A 21,987-nucleotide genomic window follows, 5' to 3' on the forward strand; every position below is an offset into this window, starting at 1 on the left:
ATAACGTTAGCAACTTTTATAGTATATAGAGTAAGTCAATGTGGCTGCCAGGGAGGTGGTTCAACTTGACCAAGAGGCAACACAAGGGATAAATCAAACGGTTTTATTTTATGTTGCGAAAATTTCACAGACTTGACAAAATAGAAGACTCCTACCCCAACCCAACTGTATTTTAACTATATTTTATCTTAAACAAAAGAAAAGCCATTTATTTTAAAACATTTATTCAATTTATTTCGAGAAAGAACAAACATTTACAACAAATAGAAATTATTTGATTAGATTGACTTTATTAATCTCCCTGGAAATCTTTCCTGAAATCAGACTTCCAGCACACAGCAGGTGATAGAGGGTACTGCAAGTTTCATAAGAGCAAGAACAAAGAGAAAGAGTGAAGGAAAATAAAAGGAGTAAAAGACAAAATTAAGTCCCAAGAAAAAAACTTTTCTGTGCATATACCTTCAATACTACATTGTTTTAGTCTGACTGCAATAATACAGTCAACAGGCCCAAGTCTGGTCATAAGGAAAGACAAAAATGTCCATTCCCCTCACAAGCAATATTCCTGAATCAAAAACTGAAATGTGGCAGTCATCAGTCCATGAACCATTGCTGGAGTAGAGGCATAAACAAGCTTCTTGTACTGCGATCAAACGGACTGTGTTCTGAACAGATTTGGCAAGCAATGCATATTTGATAGGCTTCATTTCAATATTAGATTACTTTTAAATGCACAAACAAACATCTAAACATGTCCCAAAGGTTTGACTTTTCCAAGTTGACTTTATTTAGTAATTCTTTAGAGGACTGTCAGGATGATCCAGGACATGAATGCAATGCCTATGAAAGTATTTTCAAATTTTGCGTAGTAAATTAAAAACATTGAATGAAATACTATTCAGTTTAAGGCTATGAAAAATGTAGATCACACACTATTGCTTCCTAGAATGGTTCCAACTCCAGTGCTTGTGAACATCCCATCAGCATTTGTGTTGGTTTTCGGAGTACTTCTTGATGCTGTGGGAAGTCCTTACAAAGACGTTTCAGTAGAAGACTTGTGGAATCCACTTTCACATTCTGGTTCTGCAGAGCTTGGTCCACTGAATCACTAGAAGATGATGCTTTGTACTTGCCAGCACACATACTCTGCAACTTCTTATTCCAGCTTTGCATGGTCACAAGTTGAGCTAGATTCTAGAAATTAAATGTTGGCGATCAGTTATTGATTGTATTCATATTCACGTTAGTATGCAACTTACTCTGTCTTTGGTGTCCAGCAGACTAGAGAATGATTGGTGAAGAGCATCACTGGCAGTCTGCAGTTCCTTTAGTTGCTGTCTGCGCTGATCGAGCCTGTTATTCATACTCAAATGACTTTTCTGAAGCTCAACAATTGCCAGCCCCAAATTGTCTGTATCCTACATAGAAATACATGTTAGAAAGTTCAAAATTGCTCATAGAGACACCTTGTAACTGTCAGTGTTTTTGTTGGTGTGCTTTTCAACCTTGCGAGTTTCCTGAAGCTTGCGTTTCATGCTATTGAAGGCAAGGGTTTGCCGACCATTGGTCGTCTGCTTTTGTGAGATTCGGATCATAGAGACATTACGCTTAATTAGGGAACCCCATTTTGCTGCCGTTTCCTCACTTTTGTTGAGCAGATATTCCTGGTGCTTGGTCAGCTGGCTCAAACTCACCTTAATGAAAGTGAACAGATTAAATGGTAGACAAACATAGAAACATCAAATACTGTTTTAAATTAAATGTATCTATGTACTGTATCTAGCTGAAAATTTACAATGTTTGAACAAAAATAATATATGTAGTGCTTTACTTTGTTTAATCTAACATTAATAACAACAAGTCAAACTGTGATGCTGTATTCACCTCCATGCGGTGTATCTCGACTTTCATCATCTGAATCTCATTCTGAACTTCTGAGCCAACATTTAAAGTTTCTTTAACCAGTTCCGTCTTCTTTTCCCACAACACCACCTGTGGTCTGAGAGAAAACATGGAATTTTTATATTGTAATGGAATTCTTATAGATTATAAAGGGGCAAGATGGTCCATTTTGAGTTTTTGGGTCAGCAGAAAGAAGGTTTTACTTCAAATTAGAAATTCATGAATAACAGTGTTGGCATTACTGGTTGTCAATGTTACACTGGTGCCCTTGTCAGGTGTTCCCGACATTTTACCCAAACCCTATCAGGGAGTTAGCTTATCAAAAGGGTCTTGAAATGAATACAAATGTTATTTACTTTTCCAGTGAGAGGAATGTTTGGTGGAATTTATCCCATTTAGCGCTAAGGTTTAAAGAAAGAAAGAAATTAAAGATGATGATGATTCATAGGACATTTCCAGGATAGAGGAATCAGAAATCTCCCTCTCTGTACGGTTTTGTTTCTGTTCTGTCTTTTTTTAATACTACTAGTACTACTAATACTAGTTTTTTGAAAAATGTCTTATCGCTAATCTCTAGAATTGATTGGCAAAAACCAGGATTGGTAGCTCAAAGCTTGTGTCTTTTCCTCTGCTTTAAGTGCACGTCTTTATTTTACTAACAGTGTAATATCTTCAATTTTGTATATAAGTAGATTTTCCTTATTTGTTTACTGTTATTGCAGATCTTCCGTTAGTAGCAATCTTTTCAAGTGAAAAAATATTTGTAGACCACAGTGATCACAAATACATAAGATGTGTATGTGTCTGTGTGTCTGTGTGTGTGCGTTGTGTGTTGATTCAGACGTACTCAGCCTCTAGTAAACTTTCCAGCAATGATTCCTTTTCTTCTTTGGTTCTCTCCTTTTTCATTTGGATTTCTATAGCTTCTCGCTCTTCTACCTAAACAAATTATCTGATTAGAAACAATATGACATGACAAAAAAGCAGAAGTTGCACGAAATAAACATACGTAGACCAAACAGAACTCAGTGTTGAAATTATTTACAACTTAAATTAACACATTTTAAAAATCCTTACAAATTGTGTATTTGCTATTCTATTGTGTTATTTTTTGACGCTTTTTTGCTGTAAACCTGTAGTTTCCCCTTGAGGAAAAAAATAAAACAAGATGCCTGTATGCTGTAAAGGTGAAATGAAAAAAAAAAAGTTATAAAAAACATGTTTTCTTTAAAACATGGCAACACACAAACAATCAAGGTACGACACAAACAGGGGAAAAAAAATGATACAATTCACTACGTGTGATATTTTGGTAAATCCCTTAGCTCCTCAGAATGACAACTTTCCTTGGTCCTTTCCAGAACACTCAAACAAAACTTAATACAACACAGTAGTTATTGCCACATTCACGTCCATAACCAACTAAATATCACATGTTAAGTAAGATCTGAGTCCAAATTTAGAGGCTCTATTAATCTCATTCCCATAAAGTATTTAATCACTTACAAAGTCTAGTTTGGGACAACTGATAATTGAAACTGGACTATTTAAAGGTAAGCCGATTGTTGTTATCATGATTAACAACAAATCCTACAACAGATTTATTGAGTGCAAATATTGACCAATATTATACACGAGGATGAATGCAGTATTAATATATAATGATACACATAATCTTTAAATATTTAATGATGACTTTAGTTCTGTCTGCCGAATATTTTTTGTGTGATCCAGAAGCTAGTATAGATGCTGATAGCTCTATTGAGGGTTAACAGCTACATTGGGACTAAAATAACTTGGATTATCAAGATAGTGCAGTGCCTGAGAGAATAAGGTTTTTTACATACATTTAAATCTCCATTATTAGTCAATTGTGCACCTTCTCAGCTGCCAGGTAACCATGACCACCAACTACTGTAAACCATGAAATGAATACAAAATAAATTAAATTATAAAAACAGATGTTTTACCTTAAGTTTGTGAACTATGTCCATCTCCATTAGTTCGTTCCCCTGCTCTAGAGCCAAGCTGCGCTCTCCATTTTTATTCAGCATAGAGTTGAGCTTTAACAAGTTTCCATGCAGCATTTTGGTGGCACCAGACAACTCTTGGTCTTCGACCTGCTCCATCTTGACTTGATCTGCGATTAAAACAAATGAATGTAATCATGGATCCAGATAACCTGATTGAAAGACTGTTAATGGGGATTAGTGTGAATTCATTCTGTTTCATTATTCCAAATCAAAATAATTACGATTCTATGTGCAACCTCATATATGCGTGTGTCAAGTGTGTGGAAGAAGTTTAAGTGTGTCATCATTTACACCAAAATGTCTTCCTTGATTAACAGGAAGAACATTTATGAATCATAGACGTAATAGAGCAAAAACAACATAATTAAACTTGTATAAGATAATCGAGAAATACTCAAGAGGGCTTATAACATCAAGTGTGGGTGTCGTTGTTAATTAAAGTTTTTTTTTTAATATAAATCATAGTACAGAGTTTGCCGGTTTTTTTTTACCCGTTTCCGAAAGTGTCATGTTTGTTTGCAGTGCTTTTTTAGGTTCAGACATGTTATTTGTGTCAAATCAACAGCAGTAATACACTGTGACGAGCGAGAGGATAAGGGCTGGCAGATTAGCGGGTCAAACATGCGTTAGAACTAGTTCCCTCATATATCTATATCAAAGTAACAATTAAGTACCCCCTAATGGGTAACTGTCACTTTGCTTAAACAAAAAAATATATTAATTTCAGTTATACACATTTGAGAATTTTTTTTAACTTGATGAATGAATCTGAGCATTTGACTTTTAAAGAACCATAACAGTGTTGAATAATAATCATAAAAAACAGGCAGTCAAAAATACAAAAGTAATTTACACCTAATAACCTTACCTTTACCATCCTTAAAAAAAAGACTTACTTTCAAGTGAGAAGATCTTTTGGTTCCGGACACTGAACTCCGTCTGTCTTGTGTGCATCTCTTTGCTGTTTATTTGCAATTCCCTCATTAGTTCAACCAGTGTTTCCTGCCTTGTGGTCCAGAGCTGGTTTTCTCTTTCAATACCATCTGTGACCTCCTTTATCTGCGATATAATTGCCTCTACTTTGATTTGCAGAGGACTTAGGTCTTCCACCTGAATAAATGTGTTCAATTGTGTTAAATATCACACGTTTCTATGAGCCATCAGTACCAGGTGAAAATGCTCACCCCAGTCCGAGCAACAATCTCCCCAATTTTCTTGTTGAGGTTTGTGATGGTTGTCTGCTTCTGTTCGATGAAGGTCACATATGAAAACATTTTTGAATCATTGTTTGATACTGTTTTGAGGCATTCAGCAACTTCGTTGTCAAGAGTCTTAAGAGTCGTAGTCAGGTTTTGAAGATGTTGGGTGAGGGAAACTGTGTCCATTCCAATGGCTTCAACGTCTTTGTCCAGCTGCTTCAGGTGAAAGCTCTAGTAGGAAAAACAGATTTGATGAAAAAAAATTAACAATTTACATATATATTGAATTATTGGATTAATAGAACTACTAACTTTGTTTTAGTAAAATGTATTGATGTATTTGTTGATATGAAACACATGTTACTACACATTTGATTCACCATTTTTGTGATTTGTGACAGTTGCATTGTTTTCCAATCTCTTAAATTGCATTGATTATTATTTTTGTTTAGCACATGTCCTCATCCAAATGACATGATTTGTGACATAAATATCTGATTATCATATGTGGTACAAAAATGTTGAACCTTTACTATATCAGAATGATTCAAGTGTATGTTCATGAAATCATTGTGTGTATGTTGGATTTCTGTGTGTTCGGGGTTTCTTGAAGTGGGACAGACAGATTGATGCAACGGTCTCTTGATGTCTTCTCACCAATTAATAAGTAGAAGGAGGCAACTAAAGGAGAGTTCCAGTCATGGTGGCCAGGTTTTGGATAGACTTTAGTTATTGATGTGTGAATAAAGTGAAAAAATAGGACAATAGCTCCTAAATATACTAATTTGGAATACAATTTCCAAATACAGGTGCTGGTCAAATTATTAGAATATCATGAAAAAGTTGATTTATTTCATTAATTCCATTTAGAAAGTCAAACCTGTAGAATGTATACATTCATTCCAAACAGACTGATACATTTCAAGTGTTTTTTGCCAAAAAGAAGATGATTATAGCTGACAACCAATGAAAACCCTAAATTCAACATCTCAGAAAATTAGAATATGGTGAAAAGGTCAGATGTTGAAGACACCTGGTGCCACACTCTAATTTGCTAACTAACTCAAAACACCTGGAAAAGCCTTTAAATGGTCCGTCGTTTTGATTCTGTATGACACACAATCATGGGGAAGACTGCTGACTTGACAACTGTCCAAAAGAAGACCATTGATACTTTAAAGAAGGAGGGCAAGACACAAGGTCATTGCCAAAGAGGTTGGATGTTCCCAGAGCTCTGTGTCCAAGCACATTAATAGAGAGGCAAAGGGAAGAAAAATATGTGGTAGAAAAGAGTGTACAAGCAAGAGGGATAAACGCGCCCTGGAGAGGATTGTCAAACAAAACCGATTCAAAAATGTAGGGGAAGATCCACAAAGAGTGGACTGTAGCTGGAGTCAGTGCTTCAAGAAGCACCACGCACCGACGTATGCAAGATATGGGCTTCAGCTGTCGCCTTCCTCGTGTAAAGCCACTCTTGAATAAGAGACAACGTCAAAAGCGTCTCAAGACAAAAAGGACTGGACTGCTGCTGAGTGGTCCAAAGTTATGTTTTCAGATGAAAGTCAATTTTGTATCTCCTTTGGAAATCAAGGTCCCAGAGTCTGGAGGAAGACAGGAGAAGCACAGAATCCCCGTTGCCTGAAGTCCAGTGTAAAATTTCCACAGTCAGTAATGGTCTGGGGTGCCATGTCATCTGCTGGTGTTGGTCCACTGTGTTTCCTGAGGTCCAGGGTCAATGCAGCAGTCTACCAGGAAGTTTTAGAACACTTTATGCTGCCTGCCGCGGACCAACTTTATGGAGGTGAAGATTTCATTTTCCAACATGACTTGGCACCTGCACACAGTGCCAAATCTACCAGTACCTGGTTTAAGGACCATGGTATCCCTGTTCTTGATTGGCCTGCAAACTCACCTGACCTTAACCTCATAGAAAACCTATGGGGTATTGTGAAGCGGAAGATGCGAGATGCCAGACCCAACAATGCTGAAGAGCTGAAGGCCACTATTAAAGCAACCTGGGCTCTCATAACACCTGAGGAGTGCAACAGACTGGTCGACTCCATGCCACGCCGTATTGCTGCAGCAATTCAGGCAAAAGGAGCTGCAACTAAGTATTGATTGCCCCACATGCTGAAACTTTCCATGTTCATACTTTTCAGTTGGCCCACATTTCTAAAAAATCATTTTTTGTACTAGTCGTAACTAATATTCTAATTTTCTGAGATACTGAATTTGGGATTTTCAGTAATTGTCAGTACTAATCATCCAAATTAAAATAAATAAACATTTCAAATATATCACTCTGTGTGTAATGAATTGATATAATATGTAAGTTTCACGTTCTGAATATAATTACTGAAATAAATCAACTTTTTCATGATATTCTAATAATTTGACCAGCACCTGTACATTCAAATTCAAAAAACTGTCTCAAAGTTACATTTTAGTTTGCAGTTATTATTGCGCGACTAATAGAAAAAAATAAATAACTTATATTGTTTTTTGTATTGTACTTGTACCTTAACTGTAACACACCTGTGCATGTAAAGCACCTAGAAACGAGGAAAAGGATGGCAAGAGAGGAAAGGAAAGAATATAATAATTGGTTTACCTTGTCTTCTTTCAGAGAGGTTATCTTATCGATCAGAAGTTTGGAGTACTTTACAGCCATAGTGTGAGTCAAATTCTGTTGCATATGGTTCATGATCCCATTCTCCAACTCCAAACGTTTGGCGTTTGTCTTTTCCAGCTGCTTCCTTTGATCAGTTGTCTCAGACTGGTAGTTGCTAATCTCCTAATGTGAAACAGAACCAAAAAGTACAGTAGTCAGCGAACAATGAACAGGTCGGAGCAGCCCAAAATAACATATTTGTAAATTTCCGTTAAATGAAATGTTTAATTGTTGAAAAGTATGACCTTATGTTACGGCACTATAATGACATTTAGACCTAGTGGGGAATTAAGTTAATTGAACTTTTGGCATTCATAAAGTGTTCTGGTTACAGGCTCATGGCTCAAAATTGTTCGATATCATTACAGTCCCAAATTCTTTTGTAACATCATGAACAGATTCAGTAAGAAACCCTCAAAGTAAATAGACCTAGACATTAAGGGTCAACTGATGACATAATACAGTGCAGGTAACTTTCATTTGCAAGGCTCAAAAAGGCTGTTTTAGACAAGTAACTGTTGTACTGTAGGTTCTATCTAGGACATTGACAAAATGTGAGAACCTAAACAACTCTTGGCTGACCTACTTCTTTAATTAAGAACAAGGGTATGTAAAATTATCTCCAAGATTTGGACAATCTAGCTCAATTTCATTCTGAATATTTTTACATAGTTTTAGAATTATTTCAGGTACCCCATCGATAGTCAATTCTTAGTTGATAAAGCCATGTTGTCAATCTTTTATTGGAACCACAGATGGTGCTTTGTTCCGTTATTTTAATACCCATTATGTGTTTTTTTCTTACCTACTACCACAAAAAATCCTATGTTGTGTTAACAACACTGACAATAACGGTTTCTGATTCTAGACACAACTTGGAAGTCCAGCCCTGAGTGAGGTAAAAAAAACAACCCCATCATGCTTTGGAGGAGACCCCACTCTCTTCTTCCTGCTGCTGCGCTACGTACTCACTTTCTTCATCATGAACATGTTTAGATTATATAATAATTGCATGATCGCGCATGCACTTTCCAAACATTTTTATCTTGTCGATTTGATTGATAAATGAATACACTAAAAGGTTGCCCAAACTTTTGCAAATCCATTTTTCTAAATTGATTTTAGGACTTACAAAAAAAATCTCTGATGGATGTGAACATTTTTGCAAACCACTGAAGAGTTAGATTTAGACAGATTTATAGTGTTTGAAACTATCTCAAATATTGTGTTTTGTCAATTATTTGTACAATAGCGAATTATTATAGAGAATCAACAATTATTTGTGTTCTTCTTAAAGCAGGGCCTATGATGCACTGTGTTGAGAACTTACCTTGTTGAGTCGTATAAGAGTCTTCTCAGTCTCCCTTGTGCTGCGGACATAGGTGCTGAAGGTAGTCTGCAGCGCTTTAAGCTGCATCTGATTTTGCATTATAGTCCGACTTGCTGTGGCGCAGTGCAGTTGAGCCAGTTTCAGTTGTAATGTCAGTGATTCATTTTGTTCCTGCTCCTGTGTGATGAGTTTCCTCAACCCTTCCTGTTCTCTATCCTGCAAACTCAACTGCTGTTCCAACATGCTGATGGAGACAAAGCCTCATGTAATAAATCAATATTGATTATATTTATTTAAAAAATTGTGTCTCACCTGAGGGTCTCTAAAAGAGCACTGAAGGCCTCATCTTGTTTTCTCATGTGGACCAGTGTGTTGTTCCACTGCTGCATCAGCTGTTTGCGTTCCATTGCTAGGGACTCCAAATCAATCTTTGTCTGCACAGACCCAACATGAGTCACAATTTATTTATCATTCTTATTTGGAACTTTAGAACCATCATCAAAAAAATCATCCACCTGATGTCACCTGATATGAATTTCTTAGTATTAATTTAAATAAACACTGTATTGGTCAATTTCAATAGTACAAAAAGTAAGATGAAAAAAGAAAAAAACAGGCGAAAGAAAGGCTTGTCTTAATGCAAGACACAATGTCAGATCCAAAACGGAATTGTGATATGCTGTACATGTTTCAGTATTTTGTTTTTGATTAAATAACAAACATTTATATTTCTCTTATCAGTACCTCCAAAAGGGCCTCTTTAGCAGACCTAGTCTCCATGGTTTTGTCACAGATCAGGGCCTCGTACAGGGCTATTTGCTCATTCAGTCTCTCCATCTCCTTTATCAGACTGTTCACATAACGATCCTGTCAGTAGAGAATTGTAGATCATCGAGTAGTACGAAACCTTCCAGATTATATTTGACATCACTTTTTTTCCTAACCTGCTTTAGTTTCTGGTCTTCAGCTAGAGCCATTTCAATATTCTCTTTGTTGTTCTTGTTCTTAAGAACCTTGACATTAGCTTGGAGCTCATCACTGGTTTGTTGTGTGGAAAGAAGTTTAAGGGTCAGGTTTTCCATCTCTTTGCGTAGTTTGGACTCTAAAGAAAACACAACGAGTAAAATCATTTGTCCTATAGGCTAGACATTTCATAGGAATTTATAAAGACACCCAACGACAGCATCAATTAGAGGAAGGTTACCCTACTATGTCAGGCTGTCATATGGAACTTCAAATATTATTACATTTCTATGCAAATACAATATCTTCTATATCTGCATAATTCAATTAGTTAAGTAGTGAAACTATACCATTTTCTCTTGCAAGTATGACTTGATCGGTAAGAACCAAATCCTTCATGGTTTCCAGCTCCTCTTGAACCTGCCTACGATTTAATTCTGTTTGGATTTTGTTCTGTTGGAAATGCAAGACTCTGTTTCTCGATCTTTCTATGAGTTTCTGAATCCTGCAATTTTCTGCACCCATCTCCTCGTCGTTGATGGAGTCGACTTTCTCCAGGGCCAGCTGAAAAAATGTTAGAGATAGCAATGAACCCATTCTGATTGGCTGGAAAGTGGACTGTACATTGCATTTTAGTTGTAAAGTAAGATAAGATCCCTTAATTGTCCAACTTCTAATTTCTGCTGGCATTTCCTTTTACTTTTTTGTTGCAGATAAAATTTAATTTTTACCTGATATGCTGGTAAAACACTATGCAATCTATGTAACTTGATTGACTGATAAAGCTGAGTGGCTTTGGTGATTAGATAAAACAAATGCTAACTTAAAATAATAATGAGGTTGATTTATCCTTTACTGGAAAACACATTTGAAACCTTCAGAGATGTGCTACAAGATCTCTTCCCAAACAAGCAAGGATGACTATTTTCAATCCCATTAATATTTTTGCAGTGCTTTGTAGCTTTAAACCTGCTGTAGCAGGACTAACAAATTGTGATTGAACATTTGAAAACTAACATTTCCCTTCTTAAAATGAAGAAGGGAATGTGGGCAAGTTACGGTCAATGGTGGTGAATCTATTATAGAACATGTTATTATCAGTATATAATGTGCATTGTAAAATATCTATCTCTACATTAAGCGCTGGAATCACTTATTCTATTTGCAACATCATTTTTACTCACCTCTTCCTTTAATGCCATGTTGAGAATCTCAATCAGTTTAACCAGCTGCTTGTTTAGTGCAATTTGTTGTCTTCTGACCATTGGCTGTAGACACATTTTAAAACATATTGGAAGTTGTCATTGTTTTTCAACTAATAAGTCAATCATGAAGTAAAGTGATGGTTTAGTAACCGACATGACTGGCATCAAGAATAAGAAAGTCATCATCATCTTCCACATTCTTTGGCGGTTTATTGTCTCTTTCCGAGGGTGGAGAAGGTGGCCCATCTTCACCATCAATTTTGACGTCTAAAACTAAGAAACTGCCGTTAATGACAAAACTTTTATTTAGTTTCTCACTCATCTGTCACTAACCTAACTGTTGTATTTCAGGGTCATCTTCATCATTATCGTTAAGGTATGGACTTTCCAATGGGTCTGGATCATCATGCTCTGAACCGGTATCATTCTGCAAAAGGAGACAATTAGGACAATGTTACTATTCAGCTGAATCTCAGTGTGTGAAAGAAGCACATTTCCCAGAGTGCACCAGCAGCAGCAAACCAGCTGCTTCAGTCATTGGCACTAATGAGCAGCACCTGTGAACTGTGAAGTAATGGAGGGTCTCAGTCAGTCAGAGAGAGAAGACACTCCAAGTTCACAATGGGTTCAGTCCAAAGATGCCAATGGTCGGTGATATGTTTTATTTACTTTGATTGTGTATTGATTGAATGCTTCTGAGATGTTAAAATGTATGTTTAACTGTGTTAAATATTAGTCCAGGAACACATTGCAGCACTTACCATATTGATTTTGTGATTAATGGGTTTTGCTAAAATAACATTTCATTTGAGTTTGGAAAATTCAAGAAATTTGATTTAGTTGTTAACTCATTTAAAATATTTAAGATGTTTAAATGAATTTAAAATGTTTAATTGTTTGAATTAATTCAAAATGTTTGAATGTTTAAGTTCATTTAAAATGAATTTAGAATGTTTAATTTAAATGTTTAATTAAAATGTTTATCTGTCTTTAAAGGTTTACAACCTAATTACTGACAATCTGAAAGAAAATAAAAATGATTGAGTGGAACATTTGAGTTGTCCTTGTATCCTTTGGAACCTGAACAAGAGGTGGACTTGACAGTTACTGATCAGCTAAAAAGGTAAACCATTAGTGAAATAATTTAATTTGGCTTTACATTAATAAATTATTATTTCAAGTATAGGCAAGTTCTAACTTACCATTTTCAAAGATTGTTACACAAGATTGTATCGCCAATTCCCCAAACTGCCTTTTCTGTAAACTGTGTTTTAGCTTAATAACTACTAAAGCCAACTAAGACATTTAAATAATCTCAGATCAATGTAAAGGGCTTTTATAAATGGGACAAACAAAAAAGGCACAAACATTTATCGAAAACAAGAACAGTTATGAGGCAAACAAGGTGACAAAGTAATCAAAGACAATTCCTTCATGCTTTAGATGCAATTCACATGGAAAGGACAATGCAAGTTTTAATGACAAATGCGTGCTTTGTCTCAAATCGCATACTTCTCTTAGTATACTAGAAGATAGAATGCATCAAGATAGTGTACATACTATCTAGTATGCAAATTCTCAACAGATGGTATGTCTCAAATCAAACACTGCTGCTACACACTAACAGGAAATGATGTGACAGCTTCTTCTACTTCTATTTAAAGATGGTTTCAACCAGCTGTTTGAACGTTATCGCCAACACCTGCTGTCAGCACGTTTTGCAAGTTTGGAAAAAGAAATGAAGAAAAATGAGAATCCAAATGTTCGAGATATTTAAGCTGGTATCATCAACGAAGACGTGTCATCCTTCTGCTGCTGAAAATGCACCTGTAGGTATATGCATTTATATATGATGTAACTTCCGTTTACAACGTCACTAAGATGGCAGCCGTTTAGGGTAGATGGTGTCCATCAAACCATACTCAGTTTTGTGGACGTTTTAGTGTGCATGGCGCACTAAATTTCGCATACTTAGAATTGAGACGCACTTACGCACTAAAAATACTAGCTTTGAGTACGCAAATATGCGATTTGAGACACAGCATCTGTAATCTAGAATAGACTACTGTCACTGCCCTAAAACCTTCTCCGTGCCGATTACCTTCCATATGCGGGTTGTCGTGACGCCATTTCCTTCAAGCGTTCGTACATCATTTTATCAGAACTTGTGCTTTATGTTATGAGTATTTAATTTGGAATGCGAAGAAAGCCAACTAATATTTAATAACGTTTTTAACTTGTTTTAGTTAACTCGACGGTTTTTAATGCATCATTTTAACATTAAAAAAAAAAAAAATAGTTCGTACCTAAATGAAGGAGTTAGGAGAAAATATCCAGTAATTAAGCCTGGATTATATTACGATTATTTATTTAATATGAAACACTGTCATCAGGAAACATGTTTATTAGGCTTTTACCCTTGTTTTGTGTATACATTTCGAGAATGTATCTTTTATTAAGCCTTTATATCTTTACTGTCATTCTTGCTAGTTTGGAATTTAAATGTTTTTATTCAGGTATCAAACTTTTTTGTAACTCAAAATCTTTTATATAATTTTGAGTGCCATAAAAATCATAGATGCTCTAAAATCAAGATTTTTAAATTGTTTGTGCAGTTTTATTTTCTATTTTGTATCATTTACCTTAATTTAAACATGTGACATTTCTCGTAGAGACCCAGGGTCTCATTTTCAAGAGAGACCTGTTAATAGATATTTCATACAAGGTGTCAGTGGTTAACTTGGTTTATGAAAAACAACTTTCATGAGGAAACAATTCAATTTCATAACAAAACAAGTACAAACCCACTTTATTTACAAATGCCCCAACAGTTGAACACAAAGACAACTCACCGACTAACAAGCATCTAAAATACATTCAGCACAATCTCTCGGATCTATCCGATCAAGACACTCTCATAAACATTTGCATATCCTCCTTGTTGTCAAAGACAAACATGAAAGGATCCCTGGCCACCAAGTTGTCGTCTTCAACTTCCTCGTTCATTAGACCTGTCACAGCATCTTCCTGCTCTCATTACGCCAGTGATGAGTTTAGTTTAAGTAAATGCAATGCAATGCAAGACAATGATTATTTAATATGAATTAAATATGAATGATTATCAGTTAATCAAGTGACTATTTGAAATGTTTGTTAAATCTAGATGATTGATTACAGTCAAGTTCTCATTTCCTTACAGTTCCTAACACGGTTCAGGACCAGAGGAGAGAAATCCTTCCAGGCTGTTGCTCCTAAGCTTTGGAATGATCTTCTTCTCTCTTTGCGCTTCATGGAGTCTACTGACTTTTTCAAGAAACATATTAAGACTTTCTTATTCGTGCAGGCTTTTCCCTGATTTTCTGGGACACCTGTATTTTCTCGGTGTTATCTTGATCTTTTTAGTGTATATATATATCTCTATATCTCTCTTTCTCTCTATCTCTTACTTACTTACTTTACCACAGTGGTTTGATGAGGTCCGTTGAGGAAATCTCTGAAAAACACAACATGATATGTCAACATTTAAAATTGCTGACATTAACTCAGTCACAGTCAGTTTTCTTCCTCCATGGTCCTACATCAAGCAACAAGGCCATTTTTCTAGGAAATGTACATAAACGGAACATACTGAAGTCAGACGTCCCAGGTATAATTTGACTCTTCGTTGCCATGGTAACGTGACGTGTTGTCATTTGGCTACCGTAATTCTAAATCTATGAAGTGCGCTTAAAATGTTAACAGTCTGTCGACAGTGCGATTCCAACCCCCATTGTGCAAGTGAAGAACAGAACTACTTCATCTACAGCTCCTCATTCTTATTGTCTTCATTTAAAATGCACTATGGGGCTTGACTGGTGAGGCTTTGAAGGGTCTTCAGAGCATTTTAGGAGTAGGAGCAAGTCAGCGTGACGTCACTCGGACCAGAAACTACTACACGCAAGTCTTCACTGAGGATTTTTTTTTTTTTTTTTTTTTTTTTTTTTAAGAATCCCTTATTAGTCCCGCGAGGGGAAATTCAACCATTCACACATACTGATGTGAGTAGGCATGCACACTTGCGCCATGTTCACCATCAGGAGCAATCAGGGTGAAGTGTCTTGCTCAGGGACACAACGACAAAAGCTTGTCTGGAGCTGTCGTGCAAATTCACTCTGATGGTTACTTGTGACATTTGTGGTGATGTGTAAACAATTGTTTGATATGGAACCTGTAATAAAGCACAATTTGATGTAATCTTGAATAATGCTCCCATAGTATTCATCCCAATGATCAATGCAGTTGTAACATCAGAGATGCCTATAATTGATACCAATGAATGCTTAAATGTAGTTTTTAAGATAAGAGTTCATATATTTTGACAGGGTGATAAAAAGCAGCTCATATATAATCATACGTTATTAATCAATATGTATTGTATAAGTACATATATAATCATACGTTAAAAAGGAACAGGATCATTACTTTGTCAATGTGTGTTTTTTCTAAACTGTTTATTTGCGTGTGTGAAGTCACCTCTGCTGGATCGCAATTAGTGTTGCATTGTTTAAATCGCAACTGAAGAGCCATTTTGTAAATTAGACTCAAACTATGAAATAAAAGACAAGTCTAAAAGCTTAATGAGACCCACAGTACATGTTTGAACTTTAAAATATACACATTTATGTTATTGATATGTGACTCAAGACTGCTGTTATTTTATCAGAAAACTACACACAACAAATACTGAACAACTAACAGGGTTCATGAAATTATTTCTTCGTTTTTAGTGGCCTGTACTACATTAAAGGGTTAATTCTCTATCTTCAAGAGGCCTCTAGGCCCTTGTAAAGCTAGCAGGCTGGTATTTATATGACACATTCAGATGGTCTCCTACTATTGCTTTGAGGAAACTTGTGTCCATCGGTGCAAAAATGAGGGAGAGGTTGTCGTTCTTCTATCAAGATAATTTAATAATTAATAAGGTTTTTTTTTTCTACTCAGACCTCAGAGCTGATATTTGGATATGTTATTATAGACTAAATATTGAGCTGAACTGTGGTGGTTTGATGTTGCTATGAACTTCCTGTGCCCCATGGCACCATGGTAAACTGAAAGACATCTGGACTTTGAAGCTCTATAAATCGCTCATTGTTCATTTAAATTAGCTGAAACTGTTGGAGGTTCTTCACGTTCCATTTTTACACATGTTTGAAAGGGCGTTTCTTTAGGTGCTATGGTTCCACCAGCATATAATTTGCGAGGTGTCAGAGGTCACACAGACCATTGCTCAGAGTCAAAGAGGTCAAATCAGAGCAAAAGGGCAACATTCATGAAAAACACAGTTTTTGGCCCCGGTTCACTCCCTGAGGCCTGAAAATTGAGCATGATAGTTCACACAAGACTCAATATCAAGCCTGTGTTTGGCATTCTAGAACTAGTCTGATCATGCAGAATCATGGGTGCTCATATTACATGCGTGTAAAATTTGGTGTATATAGAGTAAAACTGAGGTAGCAGGACTCACTGTTGTGCTAGAAGTTCTCAAGCTTCAGTGGTCAATTAAGAAACATGTGCTCTAGTCTTGCGACCTTAAAGAAATCCATTGAAGGCTATTCAATGTTTCTCCACTTTTTCATTAATACATTTTAATTTTTTGAGAGGAAATTAATTTTTTTCCCCGATAAATAAATGTATTTATAATCCGGTGTTGTCACGCACATCACAAACACCTTAATTAGTTATCGATCAGCTTTAAGTTGTTCATGTTAGGCCATACATATTATTGATTACTAACGTATGATTATATATGTACTTATACAAAACATGTTTTTGATTACTACCGTATGATTATATATGTAATTATTCCTATAGTAGTTCACTTTAAAGGCACAAATGTCTTTGACACTGTATAAGCTATTAACTCAAATATGAATATGGTACAAGAGCTGGTTTTTAATCACACTGTCATAATAAAAGATATATACTGTTATCATATAACTTTATTTTCATTTTTTAAGCATTGATTGGTATCAATTATAGGCATCTCTGATGTTACAACTGCATTGATCATTGGGATGAATGCTATGGGAGCATTATTCAAAATGACATTCATCAAATTGTGCTTTATTACAGGTTTCATATCAAACAATTGTTCACAAGTCATTACAACGCGTGTTTACATTGTCACGAGTAACCATCAGAGTGAATCTGCACGGCGTTGATGGTCTCATCCTCAGCGAAGACTAAGTATATATCTATTGTGCCCTGCTGATGAAAGAGTAGAAACTTCAAATGATGAACGGTTATATGTTTTTTGAAATGATTTAAATAATTTGTTTGTCTAATACAATATTTTCATTTTTGTTAATTGTATGCAGTGGGACAGCCGCAGTGATGTCGCTGTACATCGTTAAAGTCCTGGTGATACATGGTGCTGATGGAGAAGATCCGGTGGACGCATCCATCATCCTTGAAGGCGTGGAGATGCTGTCGGGATGTCGCAACTCTGTTAATGCTTGCGTGATGCTTATGGAACTGATCTACACCCTCAATCTTGTTCACCCATCAAAACTGTCCTGCTGCATACACATTTGAGGTATTTCAGATTTCTTTGAACTGGATGGGATCAAGCTCTCCCCAAAAGTGCAAATTATGAAAGTTGCTGTCTTGAAGGGTGCTAATACACACACAAACATGCCCACCTATTCACTTTTTTTTTTCGGTACAAGGTACTCGTTGTAATGTTGACTTTCTGAAATGTGCTGAGGCACTTGCTTCTCAAGTTAAAATTTCATGGAAAAAAACAAAATGCATCATTGGTGACAATGTTGTGATTGTGCAGTTTCAGTGCATCTGTGTTTTGATATGCTTTTTCTAAAGACTGGTTTACTTAAGTACTACTCCAGTTTTTTTTCTTGCGTTTTTATTAATCTGCCATATGAAATGTGTTGTGGCACTTAAAAGGAGAAGTTCTGTGTAAAATTACTTCATGAGTGTTAAAACAAAAAGGTGAAGTTATGTCTGGTGTAGAGCAAAATTTTACTAGTGTAGAGCAAAAACAGCTGATTTCGGAGCGGACAAGCGGCAACAAGGCACAGAGAGGGAATGTTAGTACTGTGGCTGCTAACGGCTTCTAGCTCCACAGGCTGCCCCAGGACACATTGAGTGGTTTGGTCTGCGACTCGGCTCGGCGGCTGGACGTGTGTCGCCTCCTCTGGTTCAGTGCACCGCAGGCTGTGTGACCAAGCAACGCCAAGCTCAGCAGCGACACACATACACTTTGCATTCGCAGCCCGTCTGCGATATCTCTGTGAAATATAATATTAATCAAAGATCTGAAGAAGTTTTCAATGCCTCGCCATGACTACTAGGAACCTTACTATTATACTATATAAAACTCCAAAAATAATTTGACACAGAATGTTAAGTTATGATGTAGAGCAGGGGTCGGGAACCTATGGCTTGCTTCTTTTAATGATTGCATCTGGCTCGCAGATTTCGGCTTTTCAGATAAAACATAAAATATTATCACTTGTTTCAGGGGTGGGCAATACGTCGATCGCGATCGGAAGCTGTTGCGAGTAGATCGCGTGATTTAATAAAATATGATATAAGAAAATAGTAAAGAGAGCTCTGATTGGCTGCTGTGCATATTAATCAAATGGTTATTGCGCCGATTGGTTGAAAATTTGATTGACATGCACAGCAGCCAATCAGAGCTCCCGCCTCTTCCACGGAACGCACGGAAAAGATCACATGAATCGAGAATAAAAAGAGCAAAACGAGCGACAGTCATTTTACGCAATTCAGAAAAACGATATAGAATTATAAGCTTGTTTTTTTTAAATGATATATCGAACAAAATAATGCGCGTTTGATCGCTTCAGGTTCTTCTCTACGAGAGTAAGTAAGTAAGTAAGTAATATATATTTATATAGCGCTTTTCGAGACCAGGGTCACAAAGCGCTTTAACAATCAAAACAATACTCAAAACAGTACATACTTCAAAGATCAAGACAACACCGAGAACAACACAGGAGTTCGAGAAATTCAAGGAAAAGCCTGCACAAATAGAAACGTCTTAAGATGTTTCTTAAAGGAGTCAGTAAGTAAGTAAGTAAGTAAGTAAGTAATATATATTTATATAGCGCTTTTCGAGACATGACGTCAGGTCCATCAAAGTTAAGCTGCAGGTTCCAATGAAAGCGCAACAAATGCTGGTTTTCCTTTTGTGATCGAGTCCTTAAAACACACTTGCATTAATACACCATCACATGATGACTATTTGTAAATTACCTTTATCTCACGAATATAATAAGAATACGCTCAAACCCAAACATATTAAACAGGTGCAGGTGAGCCACACATTCTAATGACGTCAAAGACGATCAGACAAAGCGATGATGATGTGAAGTTACTGATGAACAGTTTTATTCTCGTTAAACTTCATCTGAAATTTAATTAATCCACTTGTGTGATTCATATCAGACATGTTTAAAATTAACAAATATAAACTGTTATTTTGAATTCATGTTTTCATTTGTTTTTGTTTTTTTATGATCACAGAAATGGAGAAATTTTAGTCTTGTGCTTCATTTAAATATGATTGACATATTGAAATGGAGGCATGGAAAGGGATGAACCCGTCTGAATACTTTGTTGATTTTGATGAACAAAGGAAAAGGGCTTGAATTCGTGTCAAGCACAGATTCTTACATCTGAATATTATTTATATAGATCTCACTGAAATAAATTTCCAAATACTTTGCTTTCATGGCTCTCTGGGTCAAAAAGGTTCCCGACCCCTGATGTAGAGGAACAAAACTAAAATTTATGACAGATATTTGTATTCTATTAATGTCAGGAAGTGCTTTGGTGATGTGAGCATTGATGATAAAGCCTCAGAAACCTCGTTTGGGATATTTGTCAAATTATTTTATATTTCTTTTAATCATGCATGTAAGATGTACTTGGTATTAGGGTGAGAGTAACTTGATTTCTGTAACTTATTAGAACTAAACTCAAATATACAATGGAATTGCTTACTGTAATTTAGTTAAAGTTACTTAATATATTTAAAATGTTTCTTACTGTAATTTAGGAACAGTTACTTAATATATCTATAATATTGCTTACTGTAATTAAGTAAGAGTCACTTAATATCTTTATAATTGGCTTACTGTAATTTAGTAAGAGTTACTTAATATCTTTATAATATTGCTTACTGTAATTTATTAAGAGTCACTTAATATCTTTATAATTGGCTTAGTGTAATCACAGTACAGCACAGGCATCTCCACCAGCAAAAAGACGAGGGCCAAGTACGAGGAGCTGGCAGGCGAATGCTGAAGCAGGGGATGGAGGACACGATGCAACCCAATCGAGGTCGGGTGCAGAGGGTTCGTCGGCCAGTCTCATCAGGGCACTCAAAACAACAAAAAACAAGTTCATCTGGCTAAACCAGTGACCTCCGGGAATAGGCCGGATGACGACCATGAAGAGTATGGCAACTGCTGGAGAGACAGCCGACAACTGGAACGACAGTAACCGGGGCAGTGAGGGTCAGCAACCCAAGGTGCAGCTCCCGAGAGGGAGCACCCACAAGAAGCTACGGGAATTAGAATTACTAACAGAAAAACGACAACAAGCGATCCACCAGGCCAAAATGAAATGTCTGATGGGGAAGCAGATGGAGCAACGCACAGGTCCAGTACCTGGTGAGACGCCCGGCCAGGAGGCAACCCATAGTGCCCAGACCCTCCACGCTCCACAAGCCCCACCCCATGCCAGGCTTTCAGAACACCGAAAGACAGTGGCTCCAGTTTGATCAGGATCTGGATCAAGCCCCTCTAAAGGGAGATTTAGACCAGAAGTTGCAGACGATGGCTGCAATTATCATCAGCATCGGTGCAGTAAGGTTTGGCAAAAAGGAACAGCCAACCAGAGGTTGAGGGGAGCCAAACAGAAGGTAGTTGAAGATTAGCCAGCTTCTGCAGGAGCTTAGACTGCTTGGACGGCAGTTTAAGCAGGCGAGGGACAAGGACAAGGCCGGGCTGGCAGAGCTCCGCAGCATCCTGAGGAAGAAACTCACCACCCTCCGTCGAGCTGAGTGGCATAGGAGGAGGGGTAGGGAAAGAGCCAGGAAACGTGCGTCCTTCATCATAAATCCCTTTGGCTTCACCAAAAGGATCCTCGGGCAGAAAAAAAGCAGCTGCCTTGCATGTTCTGAAGATGAGGTTAACAAATACCACAGTGCCACCTACAGTGACAGTGCAAGAGAGGAACCTCTTGGACCATGCCAGACTTTGATAACTCCGCCAGATCCCATCTCGGCATTTAACATCAAGGAGCCAACTTTGAAAGAAGTTGGGGAAATTGCCAAAGCTGCTAGAACCAGTTCAGCCCCAGGTCCAATTGGAGTGCCATATGTTGTATACAAAAGATGCCCCAGACTCTTGAAGCAACTGTGGACAACCCTGAAAGTCATCTGGAGAAGAGAGAAAGTAGCACATCAGTGGATACATGCAGAAGGAGTCTGGGTTCCAAAGGAGGAGAGCTCAAGTACCATTGAGCAGTTTAGGGTCATCTCACTCCTCAGTGTTGAGAGCAAGATATTCTTCAGTATCGTTGCTGAACGTATGACGGAGTTCCTCCTGAGAAACTAATATATTGATACCTCTGTGCAGAAGGGTGGGATCCAGGATGC

General features: G+C 36.9%; 1 protein-coding gene across 1 annotated transcript; it reads right to left on the minus strand.

Moving 5' to 3' along the window:
• Positions 1–826: 826 nt before the first annotated feature.
• LOC148080417 (coiled-coil domain-containing protein 40-like) lies at positions 827–20,699 on the minus strand. Its single transcript, XM_087792397.1, has 19 exons — positions 20,607–20,699; positions 17,688–17,768; positions 11,637–11,730; positions 11,458–11,570; positions 11,283–11,366; positions 10,449–10,662; positions 10,080–10,237; positions 9,880–10,002; positions 9,448–9,569; positions 9,136–9,379; positions 7,746–7,928; positions 5,120–5,365; positions 4,832–5,045; positions 3,873–4,042; positions 2,750–2,841; positions 1,885–1,999; positions 1,506–1,694; positions 1,260–1,418; positions 827–1,194 (listed from the first exon to the last, which is right to left on the minus strand). The coding sequence occupies exons 1-19, from the start codon at positions 20,697–20,699 to the stop codon at positions 943–945; spliced, it is 2,946 nt and encodes a 981-aa protein (XP_087648523.1). The 3' UTR covers positions 827–942.
• Positions 20,700–21,987: the final 1,288 nt, after the last annotated feature.

The sequence above is a fragment of the Callionymus lyra genome, chromosome 5 (genome assembly GCF_982586985.1).
Source record: "Callionymus lyra chromosome 5, fCalLyr1.hap1.1, whole genome shotgun sequence".
Classification (NCBI taxonomy): Eukaryota; Metazoa; Chordata; class Actinopteri; order Syngnathiformes; family Callionymidae; genus Callionymus; species Callionymus lyra.

Coding starts and splice junctions, on each gene's coding strand:
- LOC148080417 (XM_087792397.1), bottom strand. CDS start 20,699: ATGAGACTGGCCGACGAACCCTCTGCACCCGACCTCGATTGGGTTGCA. Junction 17,769..20,606: donor CATTCGCCTGCCAGCTCCTC/GTACTTGGCCCT, acceptor ACATCCCGACAG/CATCTCCACGCCTTCAAGGA. Junction 1,419..1,505: donor AGCTTCAGGAAACTCGCAAG/GTTGAAAAGCAC, acceptor ATTTCTATGTAG/GATACAGACAATTTGGGGCT.